Genomic DNA, 13,493 nt, shown 5'->3' with positions numbered 1-13,493 from the left:
CCTCCTCCTCCCCTCCCTCTCTCTACAGTTTGGAGACTAGACATTCTACTCCCCAGACCCCCTTGCCCCTGGAGGTGACCATGTGCCACAGTGATGGCCAATACAAGGTCTGTGGTGGGAGAAGGGTGAGCTTCTGGGAAGGTCTATCCTGATACGGGAGAAGCAGGGCTGGATGGGGACGTAGCTTCCTCCTTCTTGCCTGGAAGACAGACAACATGGCCCGTGCTGTAGCAGCTGTGCTGCAACCCTGAAGTAAAATAAGCCAGCATACAGGGACGGCAAGGGCCTTATGGGACCTGGGGACTGAACCAAAGCCAGCCACTGTCTGCCCCTGGACTTCTTTGCTGTAGGAGGAAAACAATTCTCCTTTATGTTTGTGTGCTAAGTTTCTTCAGTCGTGTCCAACTCTTTGCGACCCTTTGGACTGTAGCCCACCAGGCTCCTCTGTCCATGAGATTCTCCAGGTAAGATTACTGAAGTGGGTTGCCATGTCCTCCTCCAGGGGACTTTCCCCCACGCACAGATGGAACCTGCGTCTCTTATGTCTCCTGCTTTGACCTGCGGATTCTTTACCACTAGCACCACCTAAGAACTTCTTACTGATGAGCATGTTACTGGCTGATGACTTTCATTTTTTTCTCATTCATTTTATTTTGTAATTATATATAGGAACTTTACAAAGGAAACTGAATGTGGGTTTCTTTGATTTCTTCTAGAATAAAATGGGATGTTTGAAAATGCTCAGCCTATTTTTTTGTTCCCTGATTCTGAGAAGAGTGTCTGAAAAAGATACGATGGGGAAATTCATTCCCTGCAAGGTGGGAGACCTGCTAGGGTTGGTAATTCTCACCTTGATTTGTAAAGGCCCTGAACACCCAGACTGCACTCCACACCGATTCCATCAGGACTGCTGAGAAGGGAACTCAGGCAGCTGCGCTTTTCAAAGCTCTTGCGGTGATTCCGTGAGCCCCGAGGCTTCGCGCCGCTGGGCTTGGGAAATGGTCTTCACACAAACCCCCTCCAGACTGTCCTCCTCTCCAGCCTCCATCCCCGCTCCATCCACCCCTCACCAGGCACCTCCTTGCTCTCTCCTGATCCGGGTTCAGGAAGCCTTCCTGAGCTGTCCTGCTCACACTGAGGACAGTTCTGTGGTTCCCCACGCCCTGTCGTATGCGTCTCTGTGATTCTGTTCCCCGTGAGATCGCCAGGCCAGCAGTGTGTGTCTCCTGGAGGAGGGGACACTCACCTCCACAAGGGCAGGTGGACGCCTGTTTTCACTCACCAGGGTGTGGCACCCAGCAGGGGACACAGTGCATGTTTGATGTTTCGGATGAACGAACCCAGACGAACTAAGCTCTTCGGAAAAGACTAGAGGTCCCACTCTAGTTGGCAGAAAAATGCTAGAGCCAGGGCCATCCAACAGGAAAAGATGGGCACTGAAAACAGAAATAAGTAGATACCCCTCCTTCTGGGAAATTAAGCAGGGGCTTGGAGACGAGCCAGCCGTTGGTTTCAGGCTGGACAGCTGTGCCCAGGGCAGTCAGCAACTGGGGCACAGTCTGCAGATCCCATGAGGGTGCGGAGAACATGACCCCAGGGGAGAGGTCTGGGTCAGAACCCCACATAGGCAGCTGCAGCGGCAGGAGGAGACCCCCGCGGGGCCACCCATACCCTGAGACTTCCTGAGCTGGCGGATGGGTCGGAATGCTGTCAGCCTTCAGAGAAAGGAGGCTTGCCAGCATCTTACACCAAGTTATGGTCATTCGTCCTAACAAGAAATCAGACACAGTCTGGGAGGAATGCCAGTCTCATGTTCGGAGAGAGACTCCACCAGCTCAGGAACGTTCTGGGGAGTTTGCACCTGGGGCAACTGAGATGGGAGTGCCCTGTAACCAAGGATGGGAGAGCGTTATGGGGGCCACCTTCCAGCTGCCTGTGCGATCCCAACTTTTCCTCCAGAACTGTGGAGTCTGTCCCATTAATCCAGGGTGAGATTTGAATTCATGTCCACTTAACCCTAGGCTGTTCAAAAGACATACATCCAAGAATTACTGATGCGTGCAAGAAGCTGGCAATTCCCAGGTACCACGTTGATTCACTTATGCCCTGTCTGGGGGCAGGAAGGGCTCCGACAAATCCGTAATTTGTTTATTGCAAATTACATCTTCAAGGCCTTTTGCTGCTGTTCCCTCCTCCGGCCCCCAGTCCCTCTTTCTTGGTTACCTTGGGTCGTGACAAGCTCCCGCCCCCTCCCGCTCCCCAGCACTGTCCTGTCCCCCCAGCACTGGGCACCGGCAACAGAGGTGGCCTCAAGACAGGTCAACAGGATGTGGCGGAGAGCCTGCTTCCTGCCCCCTCCCCCTGCCGCTTCCTCCCAGCTGTCCCAGGGCATCCGTTACATCTGCCGGATTCCTGCCAGGCTGCCCCAAAGGGCATAGCCGCCTGAACTCCCCAGCCTCAGCCTCTCGGAGCTTGTTCAGCGAGCAGCCTCTCCGTCTCCTGGCAGCCAGAGGACCAGCTCTGCCTCTCTGCCTAAGGGGCCTCCCATCCCCACTGGCTGCTGCTGTGGGAGCAAGTCCAGAGGGGAATCTGGGAGAAGGCAGAGGAGCCCCGGGCCATCCCATCACCTCCACCCCGCTCTGTCCCTGCAGAGGCTGCATGGCTGCTCGGGAAGGTCTCGGGACCAGGAGTCACAGGCGGACTTCAGACCAGGAGTGGCCACCAGTTTGCCCAGTAACCTTGGGGGAATCTCTGAGGCGTGAAGTTCTCATCTACAAAGGGAGGGTGGGATCAGACCAGGGGAGGTTAACCCAGGGCCCTCAGAGCCCAAGAATATCCCAAGATGGATTTGGGACAAGGTGTCTGGAGCTCGTAGATAGACACATGTTTTTTTCTGTGAGAGTGGAACTTTACCAGGCTCTCAAAGGTAGTCTCAGAAATCAGTTTGGAGGCCTGTCCCAACTCCTGATGATGATCCAACTGGTCCCGAGCACAGGGAAGGTCTCTTCTAAACGCCTCCCTCTCCTGCTGTCCCCACCCCCCACCCCCCCCAAAAGACACGTTTCCAAAGAGCAGGATTCTTGCCCCATTGTCTTCAGTCCTCTCACTCTGGGAGGTTCCACAGAGGGGACGTGACCCAAAGGAAGGCACAGGGAAGGGAATCAAACAGCCCGCCTGCATCCTGCTTGGCTGCTGTGCAATGATCCAGGGGGCCAGCCTGACAGCTAAAGGAGCCCAGGTGTGTGAGCACCGACAGGCGGGTGCAAATGGGGGTGCAAAGCTGACTCAGCCAGGACCCTGCCTCGAGGACCTGCCACCAGGAGGACGAGGAGACACACCTGCAGGAAGCAGTCACCAGCGAGGGGCCGGCGCAGTCGCAGCGGGGACTGCGGCCCGAGGGAAGGAGATGGCCCATCAGGGACCAGGGAGGGCGCAGAAGAGAGAGCTTGGAAGGAGGGGGAGGAGGTGGTGAGGCAGACCCGGGGGCTGACAGGAACGCTGTTTAAGGCCAGGTGCGCCCAGAGGGACTGTAGGAATATGCCCCCACTCAAGCAGGAGCGGGGTCCTCTGGAGGATGGTGTAGAGGAGTGGGCAGGGAACAGGGTGATGGCATAGCAGGCTGAAAGAGAAGGTGCTGGAGAGCCAAGGAGAGAATACAGGGCTACACTGGCCCTGCGACAGGGAGGGGCTGCAGTCCACCAGAGGCTGACAAGACAATCCAGCCGGCCGCCAAGGGAGCAGCTGAGGGTCTCCAAGCCCTGCCCTTCCCACCCCACCCCAGGCTTGACGGGGGAGCCGGGATTCAAGTCGGATACACCATGAGACCACTGAGGTCTCTGTTTACGGGGGATGCCACCCAACCACAGGCCCCCTGGCTATTCCTCAGTTTTGTGAGCCCTTAAATACCCCAGGACGAAGAGGTGGCAAGAATACACGGAAGAACTATACAAAAAAGATATTCATGACCCAGATAACCAAAATGGTCTGATCCCTCACCTAGAGCCAGACATCCTGGAATGTGAGATCAAGTGGGCCTTAGGAAGCATCACTACGAACAAAGCTAGTGAAAGTGATGGAATTTCAACTGAGCTGTTTCAAATCCTAAAAGATGATGCTGTGAAAGTGCTGCACTCAGTATGCCAGCAAATTGGGAAAACTCAGCAGTGGCCACAGGACTGGAAAAGGTCAGTTTTCATTCCAATCCCAAAGGCAATGCCAAAGAATGTTCAAACTACCACACAACTGCACTCATCTCACACGCTAGTAAAGTAATGCTCAAAATTCTCCAAGCCAGGTTTCAACAGTACGTGAATTGTGAACTTCCAGATGTTCACGCTGGTTTTAGAAAAGGCAGAGCAACCAGAGATCAAATTGCCAACATCCGCTGGATCATGGAAAAAGCAAGAAACTTCCAGAAAAGTATCTACTTCTGCTTCATTGACTATGCCAAAGCTTTTGGCTGTGTGGACCATAACAAACTGTGGAAAATTCTTAAAGAGATGGGAATACCAGACCACCTGACCTGCCTCTTGAGAAACCTGTATGCAGGTCAGGAAGCAACAGAACTGGACATGGAACAACAGACTGGTTCCAAATAGGAAAAGGAGTACGTCAAGGCTGTGTATTGTCACCCTGCTTATTTAACTTATATGCAGAGTACATCATGAGAAACGCTGGGCTGGAAGAAGCACAAGCTGGAATCAAGATTGCCAGGAGAAATATCAATAACCAATTGATATTGATATATATTTATATATATCTGCAGATATGCAGATGACAGCAACCTTATGGCAGAAAGTGAAGAAGAACTAAAGAGCCTCTTGATGAAAGTGAAAGAGGAGAGTGAAAAGGTTGGCTTAAAGCTCAACATTCAGAAAACGAAGATCATGGCATCTGATCCCATTACTTCATGGCAAATAGATAGGGAAACAGTGTCAGACTTTACTTTTTTGGGCTCCAAAATCACTGCAGATGGTGACTGCAGCCATGAAATTAAAGACACTTGCTCCTTGGAAGGAAAGTTATGACCAACCTAGATAGCATATTAAAAAGCAGAGACATTACTTTGCCAACAGAGGTCCATCTAGTCAAAACTATGGTTTTTCCAGTGGTCATGTATGGATGTGAGAGTTGTACTATAAAGAAAGCTGAGTGCCAAAGAATTGATGCTTTTGAACTGTGGTGTTGGAGAAGACTCTTGAGAGTCCCTTGACTGCAAGGAGATCCAACCAGTCCATCCTAAAGGAAATCAACCCTAAATATTCATTGGAAGGACTGATGCTAAAGCTCAAACTCCAATAATTTGGCCACCTGATGCAAAGAACCGACTCACTGGAAAAGACCCTGATGCTGGGAAAGATTGAAGGTAGGAGAAGGGGACGACAGAGGATGAGATGGTTGGATGGCATCACTGACTCAATGGACATGAGTCTGAGTGAACTCCTGGAGTTGGTGATGGACAGGGAAGCCTGGCATGCTATGGTTCATGGGGTCGCAAAGAGTTGGACATGACTGAGTGACTGAACTGAACTGAACTGAACTGAAATACCCCAAGGGCCGAAAGCATCCCTTCCAAAGGCAAAACCCGGGCTTCAGACAGTGCTGTCAGTCTCTGGGGTTGGCAGCCCAGGGTCGTGGGCTCGAGGGAAGTGTCCTGCCTCAGAACCGAGGAGGGAGAGGACTGACGGGAAGAACTTTCATCCGGATCATCCAGTCATCTCAGGGAGACAGTCTGGGCAGGGACACGGGCCGAGCTACTGCTCGGCCAGATCTCCTAACAGACAGAAATGGGTTCGGCAGGATGCCGTAGTGACTGATGCTTGTCCTTCTGTTATTTTTTCCTTCCCAATTTCAAGGGGGCAGCAAGACTGTGCTTTCTTGCCCTTGCTGAGAAAGAGGTCATATTAAAAGACGTTTGCCTTCTGTTCTCACAAGAGGGCAGCGCTGTATGAGGACCAAGAGGAGGGAGGGGCTGGAGGTCAGAAGAGGAGAGATCACCCCAGACGTGGGAGGACAGGGACCCCAAAGCCTGGAGATAAGGAGACTCCTAATCTCAGGAGGAATGGCTGTGGGGTGCTCCTGGGAAAGCTGACCTTTGAAGACCAGGATTCCCGGGTTTGGGGATGATCTGACACCGACGCCTGGTATGAAGATAGTGGTCACCCCTCTGACCACGTGGCCTCAGGCAACTGGTTTCAGGGGTGAATGGGGCCGGTCAAGGGCCGGAGGGACCTCCCATGATATCCTTTCACCCTAACCCCCCAGGATCTCTGCCCCACTGTTCTGTGACAGTTGAAGAAGTGGAGGGAACCCCATTAACGTGCAAGATTGAATTTTCCCAGCATCCTAGCTGGTTGCCGTCTCAGGGCCAGTCTTCATTTGGTTTCAAGAATCTAACAGAATGACATTTCTTGACCATCCCACGGTGTGGTTGTAAATATTTTCCCATAAACACAGTGGGGAAAAGCGTACTTTGGAATTTTTAAATACCTTCATTTTCTTAAGAAAAGAATTAGAATAAAAAATTTTGGTTCCTTTTGGATAACTGAAAAAAATGGATCTTGCACAGTCAGCAAACAGTATTCCTCTACATAAACACAGCACCTAGAGATGCTATGTTAATACAGAGGATGTGCTGTGTTCAAACCAAATAAAAGGCTTAGCTCCTCATATCAAAGTAAAACAAGGTAGCCGTGTCCCTATGGCCTCTTCAAGGGGGATTTTCATGTCTTTGTAATAATTTCTCTCCATATTCAATGCAAATCTGTAAGGACTCTGTCATAATGCTGTGTAAGGTAGAAAAATTTGCAGTGTCATCTTTACTCCGAGTTGCTTGGAGCCATGAAATGTTTTTCTATAAAGAGGTGTTCGCTGTTGGAGTGCTAGCTGGTTATTTTTCACTTCGCGTATAAATGACATCACCAATGTGATTTTTTTTCTTTTTCTCTCCTCTATTTGTTCTCCAAAATGCTAAACCAAAACCATAGTAGTGTTTATCACCCTTGAGTAAAACTCGAATTAGCCAAATGGTGGATAAATTAGAAGTGTATCGAATTGCTGCAGGCATTTCAAGTCTGGCCTCTGCTGGACTCCCTCTGGGAGGCTGGCTGGAGGGCGACACTGTGGACCAGGTGAAGCGGTGACGTTCTTACCTGCGGAGGGGGGACCTGGGGGGCCTGGGAGACCCGGACGGCCAGGTGGACCAGAAGGCCCGGGTTTGCCCGGGGGGCCTGTCACGCCGCTATCTCCTTTCTGCCCCTGATGGAGAAAAAGGCAGAGCCTGTTATAAGAGCAGGACATGGCAGACTTTCTTCGCCAGTCAGCTCTCCATTGGCAACCAGCTTGTACTTTGGAGCAAGTGCTGGAGGAGGAATGCACTTCCGGAGGTCACCAAGCTCATAAAAAGCTCAGGGCAAGCAACATTTGAGACAGTGCTGGATGCAAGTTTATAGGTACCCAATTTTTTTTATATTGAGGTATAGTTGATTCACAATATTGTGTTGGTTTCCGTGGTACATCATAGTGATTCAATGGGTTTTTTTAAAAAAGATTATATTCCATTATAGGCCATCATAGAATATTGCGTAGAGTTCCCTGTGCCACACTGTACATCCTTGTTGCTTATCTAGTTTACGTATAATAGTGTGGATGCGTTAATCTGCCCCTCTCCCATCCATCTCCCCCTGGTAACCTTAAATTTGCTTTCCACAGGCATCTCACATGGCATGTGACTGCAAATGGAAATGATCCGACCCCCTCTCTGGCAGCTGCTCCTTCCGCCACTCATCAGGCCATTTGTTTTAGCACGAAAGCTCTTCCCACCGTGTGGCCCCTTGTGCTTTCAGGATAAAGACACAGCCCCTTCCTCAGCCTCCAGAGCCACGCATGGCTGGACTTGCCAGGCTCGTCCCAGCCTTTTGACGTTGTCGCTCTTCAAGAGCACACGCCTTTTATTTTGCTTCTCAAGACTCTTCTCTCTGCCCCAAACCGCTCTCCCCTCCCTTCTGCCTAGATAACTCCCTCCCATCCTTCCACTCCCAGCAAAAACACCACCGAGACAAAGCCTTCCCTGACCTCTCCTGGCCCAGTCAGTTCTCCCCAGCACAGGCCCTTTGCCTTCACGGCTTCACCCCCGATCAGAGCTACAGTTGGTCTGTGGTCGTTTCATCCATGTCCCTCCAGGAGACAGAAGCTCCCCGCAGGCTGGAATCTGTCTTGCTCAGATCAAGCAGGGGGAGGAGGAGAAGCTGAATACACAGAGTGGACGTGGTTTATTGGCTCTAGGTCGGGAAATCTGGCTTGCCGTCTGGCCCACGAGACCCTGGGTAACTCAGGGCATTGCTCTGAGCCCGAGTTTTCTCGTCTGTGAAAGGCGGCCAGGCAATATACACCTGCAATAGGCTTGTCACGAGGCCAGCAAAGATCTCAGAGGTGAAAACGTGGTTTGCACAGAACCAAGGGCTCCATGCGCCAAGCTGATTATCACAGCAGCTGGCTTGGTTTCGTCTTTGCCCCATAGTCACAAAAGTCCTGACTCATAAAGAGATGTGTACCTGTATCTTTCCACATGAGATGCTCTCTTTGCTGTCTGCCCTTGGAGGGTTAAGAGCACACGTCTCCCCCGGGGCTGCCCTTAGGAAAGACCCCAGAAACCAAGACTGGCACACCTGCAGAGCTTCCCCCAAGCCATTGGCTGACTGTCCCTGCCTGGGCCCCGACCATGACGCTGGCTGCAGCCGGACAGCTTTGGACGGGCCGCCTTCACACAGGTGTGCCGGGGCTGCCTCGCCCACCTGCTGAAATGTAAATCTTCCCAAGTCTGGGGGGCAGGCCGGCTGAGCACGCCTTTCAACCACCATGTGACGTGTGACCTGCCACCTTGCCCACGTGGCCCTGGGGCTCTCTCAGCAGTGTGCAAGGAGTTCTCAAATCCTTCGTGTGGGATGGCGAGGCCAGAGTTTGTCTCCAACTCCATCCTAAGGGAGGGAGTCTTAAGCCTTGCCTGAGCCTTAGCAATCTGCAAGGCCACTAAGACGGGTTCCCCTCGCAGATGACACAGGAAGTCACACCGTCTTAATATAGCCACAGCGAAGGCTCATTTATCTAACAGCCACATCGGCTGGCTCCAAGCACAGGAAGTGACACAGCTCGAAGAAGCTGAAAACGCTCCTCATCCTGGCCTCAGTGGTAACAGAATGTTCTGCTTATCGGTCATCTGCTTGCATCAGCCTCGCCTCTGTGAGCAGGACACACTGAGCAGTGCTTTCCAGGAAAACGCTCCTCGTTCTGTTGTTGCACAAAGTCTGGGGATTCCCATCCAGGAGGCCGCTGTGTCCCTGGGACGGAAGACGTGTATGATACGCTCGTGTGGTTTTCCTGGGCCTGCCCAAGGTCAGCTTGGAAGCAGGAGGCTGAGGGGAAGGTGCCATGGGCAGACTGGTCTCAGGTCTCCAGCTTCTGTCCCTGCTGGGGAGCTGGCTTGGCTGGGGGGTCCCGGGTGGTCATGCCGCTGCCCTGGCCCCTGGTTTCTGGGTGACTACATGCAAGGGAGTTGGGTTGGTGGGCTCTTCAGTCCTTCTGGATCTGAATTTCGTAATCCTGGAGCCGCTTCTGGATTTCTGATTCAGGGATCTGGGTTGTTTAACTTCCAGAGACTCAGCACCACAGCTCAACAAACACCCTGTGTATAAGACTCTATTAGGCAAATGATTCATGACAAAAAGAAACCATCACACCCATCCCCCAAGGCTGACCAGGCAGGCTGGGGTCGAAGCAGCACTCAGGTATCTATAAAGTCTTGAAGGAAGATGAGTCCATATTCCTAACTGAGCTCCCAGACGTGGTTCTGGTGTCGTCTTTAAGATGGCTCCAACACAATCATTCTCAACAGGGTCAAGAAATAGACTTCTTGGCTTCCGCCCTGACCAGGACCAGACAGACACTGTCCAAGGAAAGACGCAGATGACGGAAGCCAAGCGGCTTCTCGGATCCCAAGCATAGCACGTTCTGGATGGAACACGGCCATAGGGGAGAAAACGCTTTATTTTTAAAAAGGATTTTTCCCTTGTCTTTCTTTTTCTGAGCCTAGTTTTTAGGAAACTGTTATCTGTGGACTCGTGGCAAAGCCACAGCCATGCTACCCATGGTAAAGCTTTAGAAATTGAACTGGAGCCTTGTGACTTCAGGAGTCACCATGGCTGGGCTTCCCTGGTGGCTCAGTGGTACTCGGGGGGCACAAGTTTGATGTCTGGTCCAGGAAGATCCCCTATGCCGCCAGACAAGCAAGCCCATGTGCCACAGCTTCTGAGCCCATGCACCGAAACCACTGAAGCCTGCGCGTCTAAAGCTCTGCAACAGGAGAAACCGCTGCCACGAGAAGCCCGCACACACCTTAACAGACAGTGTCCCTGGCTCCCCACAGCTGGAGAGAGCCTGCACACAGCAACAAAGACCCAGCACAACCAAAACAAGGAAAAGTCATCGTGGAAGCTGATTCATCAGGTTGGAGTCTATGTCATTCCTAGGTCCCTTTGAAAAGACCAGATCTGGCTTCTTAGCGTTACTGTGGCTCTGAGTTCTGGCGCACGTGAGACTCATGTGGAGCTTTAGAAGCAACAATCCACCCTGAAGCCTCAGCTGTGTATCAGAGCCTTTGGGAGGCAAGGGCTTGGTGGGGAGGAGGAGAGACACACGTGGAGCACCACCTCTGCACCCGGGGGAGGGCATCCGCATTGAATCAGCCCCCAGGCAGTTCCGACGTAAGCTAGAGTCTGAGAACCGTGGATCTAGCCTAAGGAAAGAATGGGGACGTGCCCACACGTGTTCACTCCTCAGCATTATCTATAATCCGGTTACGCTTCTCTTGTCCGAGCAGTCTTCTGGTCCCTCATTTACTAAAATCTGATGCAGAGATTTTAAAAGAAATGTTTTAAAATACTTAATGAATGAAGTAACAAGTGAAAATGCATATGTTGTGATTTTTAACTAAAAGTTAGGATAAATAGAAATGTATATTGGTCATAAAAGGAACAAATGGCTAGAGATTCCGCAGGAAGGAAGACTACCAGCATGGTAACAGAGTTATGCTGGGACGTTAGGTGCTTAGATGATCTCCTTCCTAGTTTTCTGAACTTTCCATTTTCCACGATGCTCATATATTACATGTATAGTGGGAAAGGAGGCAAAAAGCCAACAGAGTGGAACTGAAAGAGTAAGGGACACGTGTCTCATTCAAAGGGGTGAGGTTCTCTGAGGCCCTGGGGATGGCTCACCATCACATGGTTTTGACCCAAGAGCCTGCTGACCAGGGGAAGGAAAACTTTCCCTAAGCCCTGAATAATGCCAATAAAGAGGGTCATTTACAAATGGGGGTCCTGAGGGAGGAGAAAACGTCCTGCTGTTGAGACCTAGAAGAGCCTTGAACAGCCCGGAAATATCTGGGCTGGTGCAGAAGTCCATCTGTGTCTGGGACACTGAGGCAAAAAGCAGATTTTTGTGGGGTCAGTGGTCTTGGTGGAGACAGACCTGTTCTTGTGAACTGAAGACCCACTCTTAGCTTCAGCATTGGACACAGCTAATTTTGAGCATTCTACCCATCCCCCTCAAACTCAGCTCACCTAGGAAGCCCAGGTGCTCTGCCCCCCAACCCAGAGGATGCTGGAGACCAGACTGTGTGCCCAGAAGGTCCCTGACCCATTCTGCCCCCCAGCCCCCACCCCAGATCTGGTTAGCCCTGGGATCCATACCTGCTTGCCTCGTTTCCCTGGTCTGCCTGTGGGCCCCCGGTGGCCGGCGAGCCCAGGCTCGCCCTTCGGCCCCATTTCTCCCTGGAAAGAAGAAAGAGAAGCAAGAGAGGGGTGGGGCTCGAGGCTCTGGCAGAGCTCCAGGTCTATCTGCCCCCTGCATGGGCCATCTCCTCCGTCACTCTATTCTAGGCAGGCTGCTTCAGGAGGTTGGGGGAGCTATAGGGTCGTGTGAGAGGGAAAGAGGTTCTTCACGGAAGAGGAGGGGAAGGAGCAGGTTATCCTGGGTGGGGTTATCATCTGAGAGACGCGGAGGCTGGGCAGCACACGGTTTGGTTCCCAAGTCCCCAGCCCGAGCGGCCAGGGTGGGAGGTACCTGCATTTGAGTCCCCTGTGTCTGTGCCTGGGACACCGTCGGGGGAAATGCTCTCTTTCTTAGTTGAAATTTTATGTTGTGTTTTTAGCATAAATTCAAATCTCTGGGGTTTTTGAATAATTGGACACAGTTTTGACAGCTGTCATCTTTGGGACGCTTCTGCCGTGTTAGCTGCATCCCTCTGCTGTGTGTGCTTAGTCGCTCAGTTGTGTCCGACTCTTTGTGACCACATGGCCTATGGCCCACCAGGCTCCTCTCTACATGAGATTCTCCAGGTAGGAATACTGGAATGAGTAGCCCCTAACCCTAACCTTCACTCCCACTCCAATACTTTGGCCACCTGATGCTAAGAACTGACTCATTGAAAAAGACCCTGATGCTGGGAAAGATTGAAGGTGAGAGGAGAAGGGGATGACAGAGGATGAGATGGTTGGATGGCATCACCAACTCAATGGACACGGGTTTGGGTAAACTCTGGTAGTTGGTGATGGACAGGGAGGCCTGGTGTGCTGCAGTCCATGTGGTCACAGAGTCGGACACGACTGAGAGACTGAACTGAACTGAGCCACTGCCTTTTCCAACATACATTCCTATTCTTCAGCAAAAAACTGGTTGCCATTCCATCTTACTTCCATTTGATTCAGGGAGAAACACTTTGTGGGACAGATGTTCCAGACATGTGTTCAAATTCTTAATACAATTATTATAAATGTCATGGAAAGCAACATAAGCCATGCGTGTGTGCTAAGTCACGTCAGTCATGCCCAACTCTGTGTGACCCCATGGACTGTAGCCCGCCTGGCTCCTCTGTCCATGGTTCTCCAGGCAAGAATAGTGGAGTGGGTAGCTGTTCCTTTCTCCTGAATGTAAGCCATATTCCCAACTAAAAAGCAAATGCACCAACTGCAGAATTCGAGAGTTTAAGGTCAGCCTTTTGTAAAACTGGTCTCTGCATCTCAGGCCATCCCCTCCTTCCCTGTGTTCTTCCAGGAATCCAGGCCCACCTGTGGCTTCTTTGGCTCATGAACCCACAGGGCAGCCTTCTTACCCCCAGGAACCCCTGCACACCCCAGAAGGCATCACACAAACTAAGTTCCACACCAGCAGCCATGAAAATTTCTGCTAGGCAGCAGCCAGTGCCTGTGAAGAGCTTCCCTAACCACTTAGACAACAATAAACACCCAGACAACTTCTCCCAGGGACGCCAGAGGAGGTACAACACAATGGAAAATTCCAGGGAACACCAATTCACAGTGAGGATCAAGCATAGAGCTCTGAAATTACCTGCCGGTTCAGCCAGTGTAATGAATTTGTCAAGCTACCAACATCCTGCCTCACCGAGAACTGTCCTTAAACCTACGGTTTCTTTCCCATCC

General features: G+C 51.6%; 1 protein-coding gene across 4 annotated transcripts in view; it reads right to left on the bottom strand.

Moving 5' to 3' along the window:
- COLQ (collagen like tail subunit of asymmetric acetylcholinesterase) overlaps positions 1 to 13,493 on the bottom strand; it is a 65,961-nt gene that overhangs the window by 7,621 nt on the left and 44,847 nt on the right. For 2 of the 4 annotated variants that reach the window (XM_086416099.1, XM_086416080.1), the window contains exons 11-12: positions 11,745 to 11,825; positions 7,152 to 7,257 (exon numbers count right to left, since the gene is read on the bottom strand). In XM_086416099.1, coding sequence (XP_086272225.1) covers positions 7,152 to 7,257; positions 11,745 to 11,825 — 187 coding nt within the window. The remainder of the gene's footprint in view (positions 1 to 7,151; positions 7,258 to 11,744; positions 11,826 to 13,493) is intronic. The other 2 variants (XM_086416108.1, XM_086416090.1) reach the window with 1 other exon arrangement.

Source organism: Bos grunniens, chromosome 1 (genome assembly GCF_055505025.1).
Source record: "Bos grunniens cultivar Pamir isolate PY7600 chromosome 1, Bosgru_T2T1.0, whole genome shotgun sequence".
Lineage (NCBI taxonomy): Eukaryota > Metazoa > Chordata > Mammalia > Artiodactyla > Bovidae > Bos > Bos grunniens.
This window is presented reverse-complemented; position numbering and strand designations above follow the sequence as displayed.